We start from the raw sequence: 24,601 nt of genomic DNA on the forward strand, positions 1-24,601 counted from the left end.
CTTTACAATTGAAAATCTAAATGCCCTAAAATCTCAAAAATGGTTTTAATTGATATGTGGTAATGTAATGGCATTGGTCAATATTTGTCAATAACACTGTGGTCTGTCTTATGTTAACCCATCATTTTTTCTGCTCAGCGTGGATAAATGTGGCTGCATTTGAAACACAGCCAACACAACAATGCCAGTCTTCAATAACATGGGCAAACAAGTGATTAAGCGGCAGTGTTTTGACAAAGGAAAAGAGGCAGCTTAGAAGAGTGAAGGGGAGGGGTGTAATTGGTGCTTCGATATACTTTTATGTGTTTTACTGCAACCCCAGTTCCAAAAGAGTTGGGATGCTGAGTGAAAGGTAAATTTCATAAACCCAGATTTTATTCACAAAAGAACATCAGATGTTTAAACTGAAAAATGTACCATTTTAAGAAAAGAATAAGGTAATTTTGAATTTAATGGCAGCAACATGTCTCAAAAACTTTGGGACAGGGCCATATACACTGTGTAGCATTCCCTCTTCTTTTAACAACAGTCCATAAATGTCTGGGAATTGAGGAAACTATTTGATGGACTTTTGGGAGAGGAATGTTTTCCCATTCTTGTCTGACATAGGATTCTAGCAGTCCTGGGTCGTCGTCTATCATATTTTTCATTTTGTGATGTGCCAAATGTTTTCAATTGGTGAAAGATCTGCACTGAAGGCCAGCCAGTTCAGCACAGGAACTCATCTATTACGAAGTCATGCTGTTGTAATAGAAGCAGTATGCGGTTTAGCGTTGTCTTGCTGAAATATGCAAGACATTCCCTGAAAAAGACATTGTATGGTAGGGAGTTTGTTTACTCTAAAACCTGTATATACCTTTCAGCATTGATGGTGCCTTTCCAGATGTGCAAGCTGCCAATTCCATGGGCACTAATGCACCCACATAACATCTGAGACAGATGCTTTTGGACTGAGCGCTGATAACAAGCCTGATTGTCCTTCTCCTCTTTCAAATTTCAATTTATCTAACCACAGAACAGCTTTCCACTTTGCCTCACTCCATTTTAAATGAGCTTTGGCCCAAAGAAGACAACAACATTTTTGGGTCATGTTCACATATGGCTTCTTCTTTGCATGATAGAACTTTAACCTGCATTTGTGGATGGCACGGCCAACTGTGTTCATAGACAGTGATTGGTGGAAGTGTTCTTGAGCCCATGTAGTGATTTCCATGACAGAATCAAACCTGTGTTTAATGCAGTGCCACCTGAGGGCCCAAAGATCACTGGCATCCAATATTGATTTTCTGTCTTGCCCCTTGCACACAGAGATTTCTCCAGATTCTTTTGATGATATGATGTACTGTAGATTATGAGATATTAAAAGTCTTCGCTATTTTATGTTGAACATTATTTTGAAATTGTTCCTCAATTTGTAGACAGTAGTTTTGCAGATTGGTGAACCTCTGCCCATCTTTACTTCTGAGAGACTCTACCCTGTAAGATGCTCTTTTAATATCCAATCATGTTACTGACCTGTTGTCAGTTAACCTAATTAGTGGCAAAATGTTCCTCCAGCTGTTTCTTTTTACTGTAGTACCACTTTTCCAACCTTTTGTTGGTCACATCCCAACTTTGAGACGTGTTGCTACCATCAAATTCAAAATGAGCTACAAATTTTCACGAAATGGTAAAATGTCTCCCATTCATCTCTTGATATGTTTTCTGTGTTCTATTGTGAACTATGGGGCTCCGCCCCCTGCTCGCTTCGCTCGCCAACCCCTGGCGTTGGGGCATGACAAAGAGTGAGATGTATGAATTAGATATAGAATAGTGTGCAGGTGTGGATGATGCATATAGAAAGTAAAAAATACAGTGTTTGGCACAGAGTAATGGTTTATTGGAATATTTCTTTGTACACAACATTAATAGTAAAGATGGTATCCTGTCCTTGAATGAGTCTTCCTTGGCATGGAGCATTTATAACTTTAACTTTAATGTCAGATGAACGTCGAACACGTGAGAAGGCAACATAAAGTTGTCCATGTCCAAAAACGGGCTCAGAGAGGTACATGCCAACCTTGTCCATGGTTTGTCCTTGTGATTTGTTGATGGTCATGGCAAATGCAGGTTTAATGGGGAACTGTCGGCGTTTCAATGTAAAAGGTAATTCTAGGTCAGAACTCGTAAGGTCAATTCTAGGAATGAGAACAGTATTGTTAGCATGTGATCCTGTAAGAACTGTTGCTTGAATAACATTGTGTGTCATGGTGTTGACGACTAAACGTGTGCCATTGCATAAACCCTGTTTAGTGTTAAGGTTTCTTAATAGCATGATTATTGTTCCGTTTTTAAGGCTAAGATTGTGTTGTGGTAATTCGGCTGGGTTAATAGTGTTCAAATATTCTAAGGGGAAATTAAGATGGTCATTGTCATCATCAGAGCCAACTTTGTCAGAGCTTAGAAAGAGCCGTGCCTCTCCAGGAAGTAATGAAATGACCTGGTTATTAATGCGATCAACATTAATATTTTTTTGACATAATATAGTGTGTTGTGTTAAAAGGGGCATTTGGTCTAATGAGACCGCTGTTCCAAATATCTCCTTAAGTAAGTCGTCGCAGATGAAGGGTTGAGGAATTGTAATAATTGTAGGATGTAATGCAGATTCGCCGCCGTGTATTTTGTTGTTTCATGCGGGTTCGTGTGTTTGGTCCCGTTATCCGAGCCGAATCGTTTTGTAACCGTGAGCGTGTATTCATGACTTGTTTGTTCCTCAGCATGCAAAATATGGATAAGTAATAAGGAGGATCGCACTCACTGTTAATATGGAGCCTTTTCTGCAGTTGAACGGTTAATAGTGCTTTATTGTAAGGAGATCCACCTATGCTGCCTAGTGTGAAGGTGTTGAGATGACGTATGTTTAATATGGACGGTTCCTTTAGAAATGGGGCTTTGGGTGTCACTTCTTATTGATGTTAGTGTGTTTGTGGGTCTGATTCATCGTTGTTGTGTACGTTTCGTGTGCCATGTCTCGTCTCTAATGGGCCTGGCGTGGCGGTCACGGCTTCTTTTTTTTATTGTGCTAGGGGCTTGTTGAATCCTCCTCTTTGTGTGTGTCCCGTCCATTGCTTGTAGGGTGGGTGGGGTGGTTTTGGGTTCTTTTTTTTTGTGTGCCAGGGGCTTGTTGAATCATCCTCTTTGTGTGTGTACCGTCCGGTGCCTGTAGGGAGGGGGAGGCTTGCAGGTGGGCGCGAGCGGCTTCTTTTTTTTTGTGTGCTAGTTTCGTATGCAATGGGTTTCGTGCGGCGCTGTGCGTCGCCTGCGTTTGACTCCTTTTTTCTGTGCTGACTCCTTTTTTCTGTGGTCGCGGGGCCTCGTTTCTTTGACTCCTTTTTTCTGTGCTCACTCCTTTTTTCTGTGGTCGCGGCCGCCTCTCGCGGTGCCTCATTTCTTGGGGCGCCTGCGCAGTACGTCTTTTTGCGGCTACGGCCCATGGCCGGATGTCCCTGCGTCCATCCGGTTTAGCATTCTCGGTTAGTAATATGGATAAAGTATGGGTTTATGAGATTTGCAAATCATTGCATTGTTTTTATTTACATTTTACACAGTGTTCCAACTTTTATGGAATTGGGGTTGTGTTAAATATATGGCTGTCACTTTAATCGCAATTACATTATTAAATAATCACCTGATTAAAATTTTTAATCAAAATGAACTGCATTTTAAGCTTGGTTTATTGTATTTCCTTCAAGTATATTCATATTTTTCTATGAAGTGATTAATCTCTAAAGCAAAACCGTTTTAATAATCACTTTCCTATGTATAATATGTTATTCAGGTTCATTTATTGTACAATTTTGTGTAACAGAAGCAAGAACTACTAAACCGAACCAATCCCAATTTAAGAGGTTGCTATATTTGCGAATATTTGTAAATGTGAATATATTATGAGTATATATTCAGTGTTATACATTGAATATTCAGTGCTATAAAAATCGTAATATATTATGAATATGTAAACATGAATAATTACGAAAACCAATACGTTTGGTTCGAAGCGCAACATTTCAAGACAAAATTCCAAAAGCAGTTACATTACACAAACAATTGAATGTTAAAAAACAAATATAATATCATGGTTCAGTTTTTGTATATAGTCCGCACTGTTACAGCTCATATTGTTTAACTGTATGATACTCATGAGTCAGGTCCACAGTCATTACCTGGAGAAGAGGAGTCATTAATTAGATTGAAAATTTGTATAGATCAGGTTTTTAAATGGCAAGGGACAGACTTAAAAAAAATCTTCTAAATATGCTTCTGATAGGTTTATCTAATTAGATGTTTTAAATTGCATATTGTCATAGAATGTTTACTTCATGAACCTGTATAACATCCACAAAAATCAGTTCTTATCTGACTGAGTTTGGTGTACAACGTCTGGTTAAGGCTTGGGTCTTGCCAAATGTGGATTACTGCAGTTAACTACTAGCAGGGGGACCCATGTGTGCCATCAAGCTGCGGCTTATGGTCCAAAATGCAGAGACCATTTCAAGATGGGTGCACTCCTCTCTTCAGGTCATTACATTAGCTCCCTGTAGCAGCACACATTAAGTTCAAATCGTTGATGCTTTCCAACAGAGTAGTCGGTGGACCAGCACGTGCATATATAGAGACATAGGTGGGGTGCTGTGCTCCGCTTTGGCTCTTTTGTCTAATGTAAATCTAGACTCTTTATATGTAGCTCCTCCATCTGAACTGCTAACTCCCTCAGAGTGTTTAAGAACCAATTGACAGCCCTACTGTTTTGTAAATATTTTCAAATTGTTAGTTTTTTGCTGTGTAGATATTGGTCATATTGTTAAATATTATTTTTTGTTATGCCAGCTTTATAACTTTTGTTACCTGTCCTGCTAGACTTGTTCAAAACGGTACCTAGACTGAAGTTAAATGATTGTTGACTTCCTTTGTAAGTCCTTTTCAATAAAAGCACTTGCAAACCATATAAATGTAAATATAAAATAACCCCAACTATCTTAATCTTCAGCCCGAATGGATGACATATTAGCATTGATTTGCACTGATTATTGCCAACTTTTATTGGTTACAGTTTAAGAGAGGGTAACGTAGACTGTAATGTAGGCTAACATAACATGTAACATAGAATTAATTAACAACATACCATGTCTGCTTTGAGGGAAGTCTGAGTGAGGTATGAGGAATTCCACTCTGAGATTCTGCTCTTTAGCTGATCAGACATGAGCAGTACCTGCACTATGCTGTTTCAGATTAATTGTCCATTGTGACGAAAAAGGTTGACAGCAAGTGTATTCTTCGCCTCAGCCTCTTGCGTTTCACGGACAGACTTTTATTAGCAGACCTCAATGTGTGTTTTGTTTTGTTCTGGATGTTCTGCACGTAGTAATTAAAATTACATTAATGCTGCCTAATTATATCCAATATTTATTTCATTTCATGGGCAGTCTAAATGTGCAGCCTATAAGTGTCATTGCTTTTTGTATTAAGTAAAAGTACAGCATGATTCTGTGTTACTGTCTGACTATGGCCAATAAAATTCCTTGAAATTACAATTAATGAGAAACACAAGGTAATATTTAAGTGAATAATGTAAACAAGTGAAAATTGTCGGTATACACTCACCCACCACTTTATTTAGGTACACCTTGCTAGTATCTGGTTGGTCCCACTTTTGCCTTCAGAATTACTGTAATTCTTCATGACATAGATTCAACAAGGTACTAGAAACATTCCTCAGGGATTTTGGTCATACTGACATGACAGCATCAGCATGTTCCACCACATCTCAAAGGGGCTCTATTGGGTTGACAACTGGTGAAAATGGAATCTGAGTACAGTGAACTCATTATCATGTTCAGGAAACCAGTTTGAGATGGTTTGGGCTTTGTGACATGGCATGTTATCCTGCTGGAAGTAGCCATTAGAAGATGTTTACACTGTAGTCATAAAGTGATGGACATGGTCAGCAACGGTACACAGGTCAGCTGTGGCATTTAAATGAAGTGTGCCAAGAAAATATCACCCATGTTGTTGATGCCAAATTCTGACCCCACCATCCGAATGTCACAGCAGAAATTGAGACTTGTCAGACCAGACAATGTTTTTCCAATCTTGTATTGTCCAATTTTGGTGAGCCCGTACAAATTGTGGCCTCAGTTTAACCTCCGTTGCCTCTTCTTAGCTGACAAGAGTGGTACCCGTTTTGGTCCCCTGCTGCCGATGCCCTTCTGCATACCTCTGTTGTATCAAGTGGTTATTTGAGTTACTGTTGCCTTTTGTATCAGCTTGAACCATTCCCCTCTGATCTCTGGCATCAACAAGGCATTTTCACCCTGAGAACTGCTGCTGACTGAATATTTTTCCTTTTTGGACAATTCTCTGTAAACCCTAGAGATGGTTGTGTGTGAAAATCTCAGTAGACCAGCCTGTCTGACACCAACAACCATGCCATGTTGAAAATCACATAGTTCACCTTTCTTTCCCATTGCTCAGTTTGAACTTCAGCAGATCGTCTCGACAACATGCCTAAATACATTGAGTTGCTGCCATGTGATTGACTGATTAGATACAAGTGTACCTAGAACAAGTGTACCTAGTAAAGTGGTCAGTGAGTTTATAATAATAAAAATAATAATAATTATCCATTTTCATAACCTGCTTTATCCTGAAGAGGGTTGGAAGATGAAACTAAATCATTGAAAGCATAGGGTTCAAGGCAGGTGGACATAAATAATCAGAATGATCATTGTTACTATTAATGACCCATTTTTATTCAAAAGAATACAGTTTCCTTTAAAGTTGTGCTCCCAGTTTTGATTATCAACAAAAGCCAAAGGCAATCACTAGGAAAAGCAGTGGAAATAAATAATAATTTTTTCCAATATTATTACATACTCTTCCCATCTTTTGCATGAGAAGTTTCTACTTACTTATTTATTCCAATCACCTTGTAGTTTTGTATTTTACAGTCCCTGTTCAAAGTTTCTGCAGCCTGACCTTTGAGGCAAGTACTTGTTTGGTGTTCTGAAACAGCTGTATGGAAGACTTGAACTAATGCGACTTCTTGGTACTCTGAATCATCTCTCGTTCAAATCCATTTTCTTTATCGTTATTGCACAGTTTAAAATTGTAGTTCATTTATGTTTAGTTCTTGGATTCTTATGCTGTTTGGGTTGATTTCAGTGGGAAGCATTGCTTTCCTATCCTGTACGAACAGCAGCAAATTCAAAAATCTGAACTTTTTTTTTTCTTCATTCAGTCATGGCCGTTTCTCAAAGAAATGGGACATTATCAGACTTAAATCAGCTTTTCTGCTTAAACATGATTACTCTTCCAAAAACTGAGAGTTTTTTGATAGGCAGTTTTGCTTGTTTTTTTGGCAGAACTGACACATTTGATTTCCTGTAACTTGTCATTTTTCCAACATACCATAGACATGCATGCTAATGTATTTGGTGACCCTGAATTTGACCGTTTTAATGATTTTAATTTGTTATGGCATTTAATCCTCAGTTCATAGTTTATGCTGTGATGCTGTTATTAAAAGGAAACAGTCAGGATTTTCTATTTTTATTATCAAATATACTGTTTAATGCAGGAACTTTGAAACAAAAGAGTGGTCCTCTGACATCACTGGTCTGTACTTTGTGCGGGAATTCAAAATGCCAAGAATCAACAGGGCAGTTAAGGGGTTGGGCTGGCTTAGTTTAGTGACATCAGTGGAATGTTTTTTTCTGTCCATTCATAGAAAAATAACTTGTTTCATTGACCCTTCACCCCACAGATTGTTAACCACTTATGCACAAGGTGTCGCACTGGAAGGACACCACCATAAGTTGTCTGTGTATATTGCAATGAACCACAGAGTCCATCAAAAGCAATAATAGTATTTTTACATACCTAAGGGTATCTTCTTTCAAATAAATCATGCTTTTCCACAATGTCTGATCTTTCATTAGTAAAATATGAGATTTACACATACTGTATATGACTTGAGGCAAGAAGCGCATCACAGCTGAGTGAATGTGCTTTTATCAAATATTCCACCTATGTCAAGCCACATACAGAGAAAGGCTCATTACTATTGGATAGTAGAGTTTCAGACCTTTCCAATGATGTATAGTTACCTATGACTGGTCATTTGTACTAGAGGTCACAGCTAGCTGTGTGTAAATGGCTGGAAAAATATTGCAATAAGACTTGATATTTGTACGAGGTAAACATCTTCTCCAAAAAAAGTAAAACATACAGTTGGCAAAGTTCTAGAAACGTTATGGTAAGCTAGTTATTTGAAATGTGGAGACCTAGAGTCACAGTTTTGACTATATTGACAGTGACCCGTTTGCTAAAGGACTTGATACTATGTTTGATTTGTAAGTACAGTAATCCCTCCTCCATAGCGGGGGTTGCGTTCCAGAGCCACCCGCGAAATAAGAAAATCCGCGAAGTAGAAACCATATGTTTATATGGTTATTTTTATGTTGTCATGCTTGGGTCACAGATTTGCGCAGAAACACAGGAGGTTGTAGAGAGACAGGAACGTTATTCAAACACTGCAAACAAACTTTTGTCTCTTTTTCAAAAGTTTGAACTGTGCTCCATGACAAGACAGAGATGACAGTTCTGTCTCACAATTAAAAGAATGCAAACATATCTTCCTCTTCAAAGGAGTGCGCGTCAGGAGCAGAGCATGTCAGAGAGATAGAGAAAAGCAAACAAATCAATAGGGCTGTTTGGCTTTTAAGTATGCGAAGCACCGCGGCACAAAGCTGTTGAAGGCGGCAGCTCACACCCCCTCCGTCAGGAGCAGGGAGGGAGGGAGGGATGGACGGTTTGTTTTTCAATCAAAAATCAATACGTGCCCTTCGAGCTTTTAAGTATGCGAAGCACCGTGCAGCATGTCGCTTCGGGAAGCAGCTGCGCAGAAGGTAGCAACATGAAGATAATCTTTCAGCATTTTTAGACGAGCGTCCGTATCGTCTAGGTGTGTGAACAGCCCCCCTGCTCAATCCCCCTACGTCAGGATCAGAGAAAGTCAGCGCAAGAGAGAGAGAGAAAAGTAAGTTGGGTAGCTTCTCAGCCATCTGCCAATAGCGTCTCTTGTATGAAATCAACTGGGCAAACCAACTGAGGAAGCATGTACCAGAAATTAAAAGACCCATTGTCCGCAGAAATCCGCAAACCACCAAAAAATCTGCGATATATATTTAAATATGCTTACATATAAAATCCGCGATGGAGTGAAGCCACGAAAGGCGAAGCGCGATATAGCGAGGGATTACTGTACTGTTTAGTTTAGTAACCCACTGTAAAATCCAGTTTTTTAGAGATCGATCCTTAAACGCTAAATTTATTTTATTTAGTTGATATTACTGTGAAACAAAGGTTTTTATTCATATAAAGAGTTTTTCAAATTTTACAATGTAATACTCACTACTGTTCAGTCATTTGAAGTTCTTTTATTACATTAGCAGAATAATAGCTGTTCTTTTTGGGTATGTAATTTAGGTACAATAATGCCAAAAACCCCTTGGGGCATAAGGGTTTAAAATGTGTGTAATGTAGACTACTGAAGGTAACCTTGATTTATTATTTTTGCCAAAGCACACAAAAAAGCTAACTTGTTATATAGCTTTTTTCATGTAATTTTCAGGGCTTGAAATTCAACTGGGATTTGTGGTTATCACACACACATTCGGTAATTTCCTCAAATTTGAATTTTTAATGCAGCCATGTTCCATACACCAATTTGATAAACAATCTCTCCTGCTTGTTGCTAGAATATTCAACATCTTTTTAAAATTATTATAATTTTGCCTAATGTTCGGTAGAAATTAATTTGTTTCTCACTTTTAACCTTTTAGTTGAACTTACATGCATTTTTTTTCTTGACCAAAATGTGCATGGCAGAATTTAGCAATCTGATCAGCTGTTGCCTACAACTGCACAGCAGGGATCGATGAAATGGGTGGCATTGTTTCCTGTGTTATACTTAGCTTTAGAAGGAACACGACTAAACTATAATTTTGCATTTAAAATCAATACAAAAATTTAGGAAATTGATTTAGATTGTTTGTTTTTTGAATTTGTATTCAGGTTTGTTGCATTTTATTTGATGAGCTGAATTCAGATACTTGCAGTCATTATTTCTTTAAAATGTATGTGGTGCCTTTCTGCCTATACCTGAATATGAACACAACAACACACTGGTGTTGTAAAGTGATCATATTTTTTCATGTGAAATTGATTATTAAGTAAAAAGGAATACATTTCAAATATTCTGATACTGCACTTCCCTTATTTGAAAAACACTGCTCTGTGGTGACTTTACTTCAGCATGTACTGAGTGAGCCACACCCCTGAGGGAATTACAATTGTTTCTTTTATAAACAATCATGTTTTTCATTTTTTCTTTTTTTTTTTTTCTTTCCCCTCATAGTGAATGTAATGCGCTGCCCGGTCTGCCGGCAGGACTTCAAGCAGACAGATGTGGTGGACAATTATTTTGTTAAAGATACGTCGGAGGTTTCTGGTGGCTCTGATGAAAATTCAGCACAGGTAAACATCTTTTGTCTCAGTTGATGGTGTACTTTCATTTTGGGATGAGTAAATAATATTATGTTAGTAAGCTTACTGTCCAGAACAGATGAAAGGGTGTTTATCTAGATAAACATTAATTAAAACAGAAATAGCTTCAAATACATAAAACGTCTTGCTCCTTTCAAAATGTACTAGAATTAAAAATAGAGTGTGATCAATACAAGAGGTGTTTTGTATAAGACATGGCCAAATTATAATTACCAGATGAATAGTTGATTTAATAAAAATCATATAGAAGCAAACATTAGAAAATTAATCAATAAGTAATAACCAGTTAAACTACAGTCTAAATAATGCTATGTTTTAGAGCATGAGGGCAATTTGGGAGATACTCTTTGAATAAATGCGTGACTGCAAATGGAAAATAGTTTTTTTTTTTTTATACCTGAGGATTTGCAAACATAGTGTTTGGTTGCGTGTTCACAAAACATTGTGAGCAATGATAATCCATTGAACCCATCAACAACATCATCCAACCATCTGTACCTTAAGTAGCAGCTAATAACAGATCATTGGCCAGATCAGGTAGGCATGCTAAAATATGTGGGAGTCCTGAGCACGTGAGCAACTTTCTAAGCACATTGCTATTGTGTGATTCTGAAATAAATCTAAACAAAATACATTTCACTAATGTAAATTGACTCCTTATGTCCCATTTTCAATTAACACAAAAAATTCTAACATGCGTAATACATAAAAGATCTATTCTGGGAAGTGCATCGCTTTATTTTTTTGTATAAGTAGGGTTACTAACTCTCAACTATTAAGTTTCTCCATTCATCCATCCATCCATCCATTCTCTTCCGCTTATCCGAGATCCGGGGGCAGCAGCTTGAGCAGAGATGCCCAGACTTCCCTCTCCCCGGCCACTTCTAGCTCTTCCGGGAGAATCCCAAGGCGTTCCCAGGCCAGCCGAGAGACATAGTCCCTCCAGCGTTTCCTGTGTCTTCCTCGGGGCCTCCTCCCAGTTAGACGTGCCTGGAATACCTCACCAGAGAGGCGTCCAGGAGGCATCCTGATCAGATGCCCGAGCCACCTCATCTGACTCCTCTCGATGCGGAGGAGCAGCGGCTCTACTCTTGACTCCCTCCAGGATGACTGAGCTTCTCGCCCTATCTTTAAGGGAAAGCCCAGACACCCTACGGAGGAAACTCATTTCAGCCGCTTGTATTCGTGTAGAACGTAGATCGATTGGTAAATAGAGTATTAAGTTTCTAATCAACTCTGAATTAGCATTTATGTAGTTACAGCTAATACTTTTTTGACAATATGATGGAAAGTATGCTTGTCATGTGAACTAATAATTGCAATGATAACACCAATAAGCCATAATATTAAAAAATTGTCAGGTGCAGTGAATACCAATGTACCAATGCCACTTTCCAAGAGGTGGGATTTGTGTTGGAAGGAGGAAAAATGGGAAAGCGTAAGAATCTGAGCGACTATGCCAAGTTCCATATTCTGATGACTAGATGACTGGGTCAGAGCATCTCCAAAATGGCAGATGTTCTGTGGTGTTTCCGTTATGCAGTGGTTAGTACTTGCCAGAAGGGGTCCGAGGAACAAGAACTGATGACAGGGTCATGGTTGCCCAAGTTTCATTGATGCACTAGTGGAGTACTGGTCTGAACCCCCTGAAGAGTTACTGTAGCACAAATTTCTTTAAAACGTAAGGCTGGCTATGAGAGAGAGGGTATGATAAATTTCCAGTTTATTTTGATTGTCACAGGCATGCCTAAGAAACGTGGAATACACGTTTTCTTAAAACAGAATATTCTCTGCTTCAAATTGGACATATTCTGTTAGTTTTAAGGATTTTTCTCACATTGGGACTCTGGTATCCTTCACTTCCATTATAAAAGGCAAAAGCAGACTAGTATTTTTTTACGTTTGTAAAATATGCTTCACTTTAGAGTTCAGTTTCATGTGGTAAATGATATATACCATGATTGCAAATAAATAACTTTGACTTGAAAAATACTTTCAAAAATTATTAGGAACAAGATATTCATGAAATATGTTTTTTGGGATCATCTTTAAACCTGTTCAGTTTTGATGTTTTGTAAATGTGGCAAATGGCAATGGAGATCACCGTGATTGTCTATTTTAGAGGGTTTAACTTCCATGATGATTGACTGAAACCACATTTCTTGGAAAGATAACGATGTTGTTTACCACAAAAATGTATCGGATCAAAGGTTTTGTATTTGGCATTGTTCCATCTTCTGACATGATTCTTGAACCAACACAAGCCAAAGTGAAAAGCTCTCGGTGTAGGTATGTTAATTACAGTTGAGGGTGAGACATTGAGCTGATTACACCGCGCGTTGCCGTACCCATCACATGATGAACCACCCAGATTGGGTGGTTACATTACATCTAAGTGCAGCCATGCAAAGGGTGACAGCTCAGCACCACACTGAAGAACAGTGTGAGGGTTTTTTTTTTTTTTTTTTTAAACAATGGCTGGAGGGCCAATCCTCCCACTAACCCCCAAGTTTTCCCTATAAGTTGGAGGACCTGCTTGCAGAGTTGGATGCAGATTAACATCATACCCAAGATGGAGCAATTACAGGGTAAAGGCCTTGTTCAAGGGCCCAACTTAGTAAAGTCACTTCTGACATTTACGTGGTTCGAACATGGATTGACATTATTGCACTTAGTCTTGATGATCTTCTGTTACGCTTTTATGCACTATAACTTCTATAGCACTTGTCCTGAGACTTGACCCTGATTTAATGGTGCTTATCTCACTATGGCATTAAGAATTGTATGGCAGGCCATCATATATTATACCTTACACCGATTAGTCTTAATAGTCTACCATGGCTGAGGAATACAAAACCAAAAAGGTTGGAGTTAGAAGCTGGTATGTAGAAGAGATTTAAAGACTTTTGGAGATGTTTCGAAAGTGTCATGTGGAATGCTGTTAGGGATGTAAAAAAGAATACCAACCATGGGGTTGCAGAACCAATCTTCAAGTTTGTTTTTGCTGCCCCCTCCCCAGCAGGTGCTTTGGGTTCCTTCCGTGCTCAGTAATGGCCACACCAAAAGTGTCAGGGTCCTTGAACCATGAGACCCACCTGTGCCTCTTTCTCTAAACTTGCAGTGTTAGTTATGTCACTGTGGCTATAGGCCAGACTAGGCTGGAACATGGGCATGCACAAGTTAACCTTGTTCACTGGGTTAGGAAAGCAAAATCAAAGACAGATCAAATAAACAGCAACTTGCTTATTTTTAGCAACTTAACTTTACTGTTTATAGCAGTAAATGTCGCATGAAAAAACGTCTTCATAGTAAAATCTTGGATGGGGGTAATAACAAAGCATACAAAATGCCAGCTCCCAGCTGATATACAGTGGAACCTTGGTTCACGAACGTCTCGGTACACATACAAATCGGTTTATGACCAAAAAGTGTGCCAAACTTTTGCCTCAGTTCACGAACACACACTCGGTATACAAACAAGCCAGTTTCCCTTTCGGTTTGTACATGTTCAGTCTCTCCCTGTGCATTTCCTGTGCAGCAAGCAAGAGAGGGAGAGGGAGAGCGAGAGAGCGCGACACATACACACAGGCAGCGCGAGAGAGAGACACACGCCACACACACAGGCAGCAAGAAAGAGGCGCACACACACAGGCAGCGCCAGAGAGAGGCGTACACACACAGGCAGCGCGAGAGAGAGGGGGCTGGACGCATAAGGATAGGAAGGCAGTTATAGAATGCACTGGGCTTGATTTTATTTTCACTTCTGTTTACAGTGATCGGTTCTTAGCGTGCATTGTTCCAATGTTACTTTTCTTGGTGGTTTATTAAATTACAGATTATTTCAAATGTTCATTTTTTTCCCTGTGCTTAAAACTCATTAAAAAAAGTGCTTTTAGCCAGCGGTTGGTAGGGCTATAGCGCAAACTATTTCAGTGTTAGTTTTCTCTGTTGTTCAAGGTTTTCTCAGTGTTATTCAATGTTTTTACATTTAGTTTACTATTACGCTGTGCATTCTATGGTTTAATTAAATATATTTGTGCTTAAAAACTTAAATATATATATTTACATATACAGTAATCCCTCCTCCATCGCGGGGGTTGCGTTCCAGAGCCACCCGCGAAATAGGAAAATCCGCGAAGTAGAAACCATATGTTTATATGGTTATTTTTAGAATGTCATGCTTGGGTCACAGATTTGCGCAGAAACACAGGAGGTTGTAGAGAGACAGGAACGTTATTCAAACACTGCAAACAAACATTTGTCTCTTTTTCAAAAGTTTAAACTGTGCTCCATGACAAGACAGAGATGACAGTTCTGTCTCACAATTAAAAGAATGCAAACATATCTTCCTTTTCAAAGGAGTGCAAAGCAAGCAGTCAAAAAAAAAATCAATACGGCTTTTTGGCTTTTAAGTATGCGAAGCACCGCCGGTACAAAGCTGTTGAAGGCGGCAGCTCACACCCCCTCTGTCAGGAGCAGGAAGAGAGAGAGAGAGAGAGAGAGAGACAGATAAAAAAAATCAATACGTGCCCTTTGAGCTTTTAAGTATGCGAAGCTCCGTGCAGCCTGTCCTTCAGGAAGCAGCTGCACACAGCCCCCCTGCTCACACCCCCCTACGTCAGCGCAAGAGAGAGAGAGAGAGAGAGAGAGAGAGAGACAGATAAAAAAAATCAATACGTGCCCTTTGAGCTTTTAAGTATGCGAAGCTCCGTGCAGCCTGTCCTTCAGGAAGCAGCTGCACACAGCCCCCCTGCTCACACCCCCCTACGTCAGCGCAAGAGAGAGAGAGAGAGAGAGAGAAAGTAAGCTGGATAGCTTCTCAGCCATCTGCCAATAGCGTCCCTTGTATGAAATCAACTGGGCAAACCAACTGAGGAAGCATGTACCAGAAATTAAAAGACCTATTGTCCGCAGAAACCCGCGAAGCAGCGAAAAATCCGCGATATATATTTAAATATGCTTACATATAAAATCCGCGATGGAGTGAAGCCGCGAAAGGCGAAGCGCGATATAGCAAGGGATCACTGTAGTTCGTACGGTCTGGAACGGATTAATTGTATTTACATACAATCCTATGGGGAAAATTGCTTCGGTTTACGACCAGAGTTTTGGAACAAATTATGGTCATGAACCGAGGTTCCACTGTATGTGACTTTCTGTGTCCCAAGGTCATTTTATAATGTCAGATGCAGTTTTTAAAAGCCAGTGCTTCTCTGGGAATTTAGGTATTGCTGATAGATTGAAACAGTTGATGGGGCTGGGTCAACTAGTTAATATGCATGTGCAATCAAGTGATCAGTGTAGTCGCACCCTAATTAGCATCGTCCAGGATTAACCTGGGCAGTGACTGCTTGTTGTTTTGAATTTTCCCATAGGATTAATAGTTTATCTAATCTAATATCAGGAACAGAGCAGGGCAGAGGAGAGAGGTCAGTTGTTTTTGGGATACAGGAATCAGAGATGAAGAGAGGATGGTCTTGAAGATCTTCATGCAGCATCCGTTTTTTGTTTTTTTTTACGAGAAGCTTCTTAACGTTCGATGGTATTGTCATGGCAAGGGGAGATGATGATCTATAGTTTTGGACATCTTGAACCCTTGCTGTTGTGTCTCTCACTGTTGATGCATTCTCAGTACATATATTACTGGGAGGTCAAGTGAGCAGTTGAGTCTCAGGTGTACCTTCAGTGCAGTGACACCTGTGAAAGTAGTCATACTTAAAACCAGTTTTGTTAAACTTACTTTGCATGTATGGAATGTTTTTTTGATTTTAATAAAATATTTAAAAAAAAAAAAAAAAAGCTCCAGTCACCTGCAGTTTTATTGTTATTGAAATTCTTTAAAGACAAAAAATAACATCCTAAAGTCTTGGCTCTCAGCTGAAGTATACACAGCAATCATTCTAAGGGCCTGCTATTTTCTGATCTATTTGTAACAAAATCCTTCAGAAAAGAAAAAGTCCAACATCCATTTTATCTGCACAACATCCATTTTATCTGCACATGTATTCATATTAGAAAAGAAACCCCGTCACCAAACTCAAAGTGCCTGTCATTTACTCATGTATTTATAATAAAATCTTTGTGAGTTTGGTGTTTTTTTTGTCTCTTTTTTTTTAACATTCAAAGTGACAGCTTTCAGCTGATGTATTCACATCAAAGTTACTTTTGAAAAGATGGCTACCAAAATAGAAGCAGTTGACGCTCTTAACACCTTCTATGCCAGGTTTGAGACACAGAACAATAAACCAGCATGGAAGACCATCCCCTCGTCAGACAATCAAGTTCTGTCCCTGTCTGCACCTAGTGTGAGAAGGACTCTCATCAGGGTCAACTCACACAAAGCTGCTGGACCAGATAACATACCTGGACGTGTGCTCAGAGCTTGTGCTGACCAGCTGACTGATGTCCTAGTGGACATCTTCAACATCTCCCTGTGCCAAGCTGTTGTGCCACAATGTTTTAAAAACACCACCATCAGACCTGTCCCAAAGACAGCTACAGCCTCGGAACTCAAGGACTACCGCCCAGTGGCACTCACTCCAATCATTATGAAGTGCTTTGAGCGGTTAGTTTTGAGTCGCATAAAGAATCGGCTGCCCCCCAAACTGGACCCTCTACAGTTTGCATATCAATCAAATCAATCAACTGACGATGCAATTTCAATGGTATTCCACCTGATCCTGTCACATCTGGATCACCGCAATGCACATGTAAGAATGCTGTTCATTGATTTCAGCTCAGCATTCAGTACTGTCATTCCCAGGCAGCTGATCAGTAAGCTGGATCTGCTCGGACTCAATACTTCCACCTGCAACTGGATTCTGGACTTTCTCACTGAAAGACCTCAAACAGTACAGATTGGGAATATAAGATCTAACACCATCACACTGAGCACAGGTACCCCCCAGGGTTGTGTGCTGAGCCCACTACTCTTCACGCTGTTGACCCATGATTGCACCTCCAACTCTGACACAAACCACATTATCAAGTTCGCCGATGACACTACAGTAGTAGGACTCATTGAGAACGACGATGATGCGGCGTACAGAGAAGAGGTGGAATGGTTGGCACTTTGGTGTAAAGACAACAATCTGTCTCTTAATGTTGAAAAGACAAAAGAGTTGATTGTTGACTTCAGGAAGACAAAGGCTGTCCATCTCCCACTCAACATTGATGGCATCACAGTAGAGAGAGTGAAGAGCACCAAGTTCCTCGGTGTTCATATCACAGAGGACCTGTCCTGGACCAAAAACACCAACTATCTTACAAAAAGAGCCCAGCAGCGTCTTTACTTCCTGCGACGACTGAAGAAGGTGCACCTCCCTAAACCCATACTTACCACCTTCTACAGAGGCACCATAGAGACCAGCTGTATTACAGTCTGGTATGGAAACTGCCATTCCTCCGACCGCAAAGCCCTTCAGAGGATTGTGCGGACTGCTGAGTGCATCATTGGTAGCTCTCTACCCAGTCTGCAGGAGATCTACACCTCACGCTGCCTTCATAAAGCCACTAGCATCATGGCTGACCCCCACCACCCCTCCCACCAATTGTTTACTCCTCTTCCATCTGGAAGACGACTCTGCAGCATCAGGAGCAGGTCTGTGAGATTGTGCAATAGTTTCTTTCCCCAAGCAGTCCGGCTGCTGAACACCATGCTGCCCTCCTCCACACTGGACTCTTTACTCCACACACTCTCTGGATTACATAATACTACTTAATACTGTATATGTTTTTTAGTTATATATATATATATATCTTGTGTACTGCACCTTTTGACTCTGGAGGACGATATTTCGTCCCACTGTGTACTGTAAGTATATTGTTAGGATGACAATAAAGCTCTACTTGACTTGACTTGAACTGTAATCCTTATTTTTAAAAAGGTCGCTACTCTCTTATTGGCAACATTTACAGAAGCTAGAGACTAGTGCTGGGCGGTATACCGGTTCATCCCGAAAACCGTTTTTTATTTTTTTTATGATATGGATTTTTCTTATACCGCAACACCGGTTTAAATTGCCTAAACGACGTTCGGAACTTGGCGCAGCGGGAAACTGTTCAAGTGGGGACCTTTTTCACTGCTACACCGCTAAACACAGATTTGTTGCACTAGGGCTCTTTTTCACTGCTACATCACCAAATAGTGGGCGGTAGCATAGGAATGCTGCGTGGTGAAAATGGACAGAGAGCCAGGAGATACTTTAGTTTTAAAAGGTCAGATGTGTAAATACTGTTTCTATACTACTGGATAATACTGCAAGCCAAGTTGTACTTGTTTCATTTGTTTTCAATACAGTGTAATGTACCTGGGTACTGTGTAATAGTGTGGCGAAATGTTTTCAAACCCCGTCATAAGTTATATAGCACATTAAATGCTTTGTGTTAAGTGATTCTTAAACTGACTTCTTCTTGCACTAACAGGAGGCGCCGGCAGCGATCGCTGCACAGAATACATTCACTTCATGATCTTCCTTCTCTCTGAACATTTAGAATGCTAAAATAAATACTTAATATAATTTTCATGGTGAAATGCATTAAAGCATGCATTAATCATATGGGGGCACGGCGGCGTGCCTGCCTTGCATTTGCATGTTTTTCTGGTGGGTTTACTCGGCGCTTCAGTTTCCTTTCAAAGTCATGTAGGATGTGGGGTTTTGTTGTGCTATATTGACCCTGCTAGTGTATGTTTTGCTTGTATTTATCCTTCGATGTGCTGGCGACTTGTTCAGAGATGGGCGCAACTCTGAATGGATGGCATAATTAAACATGTATAACGAAGATATTTTTAAAGTTCTGAACACTCCGTGGGCTAAGTTTATAACTAGTTTTAATTTCACAAAGACGTTTATCGTGTGGTGATTGGTTATGTGGAGAAAGAAAAAGGACGGATAGGAACTGGGGTTTTAGTACGTCAGATAGAGACAGCACGCGTGCAATAAATTAAGCCCGCTCAGAAGAACATGCATTGAATTCTGTGTTCGTGTCTCCGACCACCAGATCACAAACCCAACATTTACACAATATTTAAGTTAAACCTGTGCGATACCCATTCATACATCCAGTTTTTTGGAGCCTCGTCACACCTGCCATAAATGTCTCTACACTGAACGTACACCTGGGGACCCCTTACTGCCAGGGAGCAGCAGTACCGCCTCACTACCGTGCTTGTTTAATACCTGCTTTAATGCATTTCATCATGAAAATGATATCAAGTATTTATCTTAGCATTCTAAATTTTTAGAGAGCAGGAATACCATGAAATGAATGGATTCTGTGCGGTGATTGCTGCCTCCTCTTAGTGCATAGGAAGTCAGTTTAAGAAGCATAGTGATTAACAACTGGGTTGGGGAACACAACACAAAGCATTTAATGTGCTGCATTAACTTATGACGGGGTTTGAGAAAATCAAGTAAATTAAACATTGATTTTAGGATGAAGTTTAGTTTATGACATTCTACTTTAATTATGAAGTAAACTATGAAAATAAAGTGGAAATGTTGACTTTAATCTTGACATAAGCATCAAAATTAAAGTGGAAATGTCGAGAATAAAGTCAGCATGTCGACTTTATTCTTGACATATACCGGTAGTTTGTTTTTTTTCTTCCCTCTTTACTGTATTTTTTTTTTTCTTCACCGTGGCCCTAATGCACTTCCGTAGGGCTATACCACACATAGCATTATACAGTAAATGCAAGTTGCAGTTATTTTATTTATGTATATAGCTTAGCTTGAAGCAAGGCCCATATTAATGCAGTTTGCCTAAATGATGGTACAGTTGGTAAGGATGTCATCACAAAGTTGTACTTGTTTTATTTTATTTTAATTTGGTGAATGCTGTGTAATGCACCTGGGTTTGAAGTCTTGAAGTAATAGTGCAGCTATCAGTAATAATACTATTATTTATTTTATTGTTATTATTAGTTTAAATATTATGCGGTTTATTGATGGTAAAGTTGTTTAAAAAGTCACTTTAATGTGTCAGTGGACAGAGATTGTTAACATTAACAGAAAGTGTAGTTGGTTCACAAAAAATATTTACTATTTATTACTTTTCTAAGACATGTTCAGTGCAATACAAGTTTTGACAAGCACCTCTGGATATTTTACTAAGTCTAAATGCCTCTTTGGATGGTTGAAAATATGTTGTCAAAATCATAGTTTAAGTTTTTGCAAAATTTGTTCAATAAAAAGGTTCTATATTTTGACTGCAACTGTCATGCAATGCAATTCCTTCTTTTCATTAGTGTCACCCCCTTGAAAACTATCACTTTATGGGGCCATGCAAACCTGTTTTAATACTTGTGTGCACATTAAAATGTTTTTTTGTACAATGTACAATTCTCATAACAGTGGAATAGGTTATTCGTAGCCAGTCTACTGCAGTAATTGCAGTGGAAAATGTGGTTAACATTCACTCATGCATGGGGAAAAAAATACCGTCCAATACCGTGAAACCAGGATAATTTAGAAAAATACTGTGATATAGAATTTTGGTCATACCGCCCACCCCTACTAGAGACAAACAAATACTACCTCAAACATTTCGTCAAGCATTAATCACCATCTTTCCTAAACAAAATAAGGACTTGTTACAATGTGCATCAAACAGACCAATTTCACTCCTGAATAATGATGTTAAGATACTCTCAAAAATTCTAGCTAGAAGGATGGAGAAAGTGCTACCCTCAGTAATATCACAGGATCAAAGTGGATTTATTAGAGGCAGACACCTATCTTCCAATCTCCGACGCTTGTTTAATGTTATATATTCACCAGCAAAATCAAACACCCCAGAGATATTACTATCATTAGACACAGAAAAAGCATTTGATATGATTGAATGGAACTACCTTTTCACTGCATTGGAGAAATTTGGGTTTGGCCCGAATATTTGTGCATGGATCAAACTACTGTATACCAATCCAGAAGCTTCAGTTTTTGTATTAACAACATTTGTTCAGACTACTTTAAGCTAGAACGTGGTACCAGACAAGGATGTCCCTTGTCACCACTGCTGTTTGCAATCGGCAATGAACCACTGGCGGTTCACTGTCAAAATTCTTATCAGATAAAGGGGATTATCAGAGAAGGACTGGAACAGGAAATTTCTCTATATGCAGATGATATGGTTTTATATATATATCAGACCCAGAAAACACTGTGCCTGCAGTTTTAACAGAACTCACAGAATTTCAAAAGATATCTGGTCTTAGAATTAACTAGGGGGCGCCGCCCCCTGCTCGCTTCGCTCGCCAACCCCTGGTGTTGGGAAATTACAAAGAGCGTGATATATGAATGAGATATAGCATAATGTGAAGGTGTAGATGACGCAGATAGGAAGCAAACAATAAAGTGTTTGGCACAGTGTAAAGGTTTATTGGAAAATGTCTTTGTAAACAACATTAGTAGTAAAGATGGTGTCTTGTCCTTGAATGAGTTTTCTTTGCCATGGAGCATTTATGACCTTAACTTTAACGTCAGATGAACGTCGAAGTTGTGAGAAGGCCACATAAAGTTGTCCATGTACAAAAACGGACTCAGATAGGTAGACGCCAACCTCGTGCATGGTTTGTCCTTGTGATTTGTTGATGGTCATGGCAAAGGCAGGTTTAATGGGGAATTGTTTCCGTTTAAGTGTAAAAGGTAATTCCAGGTCAGAACTTGTAAGGTCAATTTTAGGAATTAGAACAGTATTGTTAGCATGTGATCCTGTAAGAACTGTTGCTTGAATAACATTGTGTGTTATGGTGTAGACGACTAAACGTGTACTATTGCATAAACCCTGTTTAGTGTTAAGGTTTCTTAATAGAATGAGTATTGTTCCGTTTTTAAGGCTAAGACTGTGTTGTGGTAATCCGGCTGGGTTAATAGTGTTCAAATATGCTAAGGGGAAATTAAGATGGTCATTGTCGTCATCAGAGTCAACTTTGTCAGAGCTTAGAAAGAGGTGTGACTCTCCAGGAAGTAATGAAATGACCTGGTTATTAATGTGATCAACAGTAATATTTTTTGGACATAATATACTTCGTTGTGTTAAAAGGGGCATTTGGTCTAATGAGACCGCTGTTCCAAATATCTCCTTAAGTAAGTCGTCGCAGATGAAGGGTTGAGGAATTGTAATAATATCAGGGTGAAGTCCATCTGTATTGGTGAGTGTACAATGTTCTAGTTGTAATAACCAATTGTTATATTCGGGATCTGGAAATCGCATGTTTTGTACCAAGTGTATCTTTAGAAAGCAATGCCAATTGTTCGCGTAACATTTTTTGTTCCGCGGTTTTAGAAGCGCGCCGAGGTGAATTTTTTTTTTTGATGCGGGTTCGTGTTTGTGGTCCCGTTACTTGAACCGTCTAGTTTTGTATCCGTGATCGTGAATTGATGACTTGTTTGATCTTTATCGTTAGGAATATGGATAAGTAATAAGTAGGATCGAACTCACTGTTAATATGCGGACTGTTCGTTTCTTCGTATTATCACCAATCAGGTCTCGCGCCTGTATATGTATTGTAGTTCGGTCTCGTGTTGTTTATATGACGTCATCGCGTATTTTAAGGTGGACTGAATAATAGCTGAGCGCATGGCATGTGGAGCAATAGGTAAGCACTGTCTAAAATCTACTCCTAATAAAAGTACCTTTCCTCCAAAGGGAATATTATTATTCATCAACGCAATGCCAATTGTCCGCGTATTTTAAGGTGGACTGAACAATAGCTGAGCGCATTGTAAGTGGAGTAATAGTTAAGCACTGTCTAAAATCTCCTCCTAATAAAAATACCTTTCCCGCAAAGGGAATATTATTATTCATCAACGTTTGTAGAAGTTTATCAATGGTGTTGAGTAAGTGACTGGATGCCATTGTACATTCATCTATAATTAATAGTGTGGCAAGACGGATGTCACGTGCATTGTTACTGTGCATTGTCATAGTGGATACCGATGTTTCTGTGATTGGGACCGGTATTTGGAATAAGGAGTGACATGTGTTTTTGGAGCCGAGACATTTTTTCTTCCGCGGTTTCAGAAGCGCTTTGTAGGTGCCGACGTAATTTGTGCATATTTGCGTTCTTGATTTGTTTCAGGGTGCACTGTTCCAATGCGATGTAATATTTGTCCACATACGCGAAAGCAGTATGGGTCATTGCCTTTTGGTGACCTGATATTTACTCCGGTAGATGCAAAATCAAATGAACTATTGTAGGATGTAATGCAGTTCATAAAGTTTTTACTTTCAGGTACTTCGTTAGTTAGAAGCTTCTGTAGATATGCAGGATATGAATGTAAAGGAGGCAGTGTAATTTGACTTTTTTGACAACAACGTGTAAATTCATTACTTGTATTGCCATTTGTTTCTTCAGGGAAGTTAAGTGAATGACAATGATTGCAAATGACATTCATTAATCACAATGAATTTTTATGAAAAGTGGACTTATTATTGAACGCGCTGTCAGCTAACTGGCGTAATCGTCAGTGTGGTCGTGGGTCTGAATCGTCCTTTTTGTGTACGTTTCGCGTGCTATGTCCGTAGTGTCCCGTTTCGTGTCCAATGGGCTTTGTGTGGCGCTCGCGGCTTGTTTTTTTTTTGTGTGCTGGGGGCTTGTTGCCTGAGTTTTTATTTCTGTTAGTGGAGGGGGTGTTTGTGTGTCGTGGGGCTGAATCGTCCTTTTTGTGTGCGAACCGTTTCGTGTGCTATGTGTGCCAGCGTGTGACTCCTTTGTTTTTGGTGTCCTAGGGGCGCTTGGCCTCATTTCTTATTTCAGTTACTGGACGGGGGCTTTGGGTGTCGTGGGTCTCAATCCTCTTCTTTGTGTGTGTCCCGTTTTGTGTGCAATGGCTTCGTGCATGGTTTGTGGGGCGCCTGCGTCCATCCGGTTTAGCATTCTCAGTTAGTAATATGGATCTGAATAAAAGTATGCTCTTTCCAGTGAATTCACAACCATAAAATATTAGATTGGACACCCTACCTTTTACCATAGCAGATCAGTTTAAATACC

The 24,601-nt window shown here is 39.5% G+C and overlaps 1 protein-coding gene across 2 annotated transcripts in view; it reads left to right on the forward strand.

Moving 5' to 3' along the window:
• The window catches only part of trim33 (tripartite motif containing 33), a 180,446-nt gene that overhangs the window by 37,047 nt on the left and 118,798 nt on the right, over nucleotides 1-24,601 (forward strand). For both annotated transcript variants that reach the window (XM_051925147.1, XM_028798092.2), the window contains exon 2: nucleotides 10,457-10,575. In XM_051925147.1, coding sequence (XP_051781107.1) covers nucleotides 10,457-10,575 — 119 coding nt within the window. The remainder of the gene's footprint in view (nucleotides 1-10,456; nucleotides 10,576-24,601) is intronic.

This window comes from Erpetoichthys calabaricus, chromosome 3 (genome assembly GCF_900747795.2).
Source record: "Erpetoichthys calabaricus chromosome 3, fErpCal1.3, whole genome shotgun sequence".
Lineage (NCBI taxonomy): Eukaryota > Metazoa > Chordata > Cladistia > Polypteriformes > Polypteridae > Erpetoichthys > Erpetoichthys calabaricus.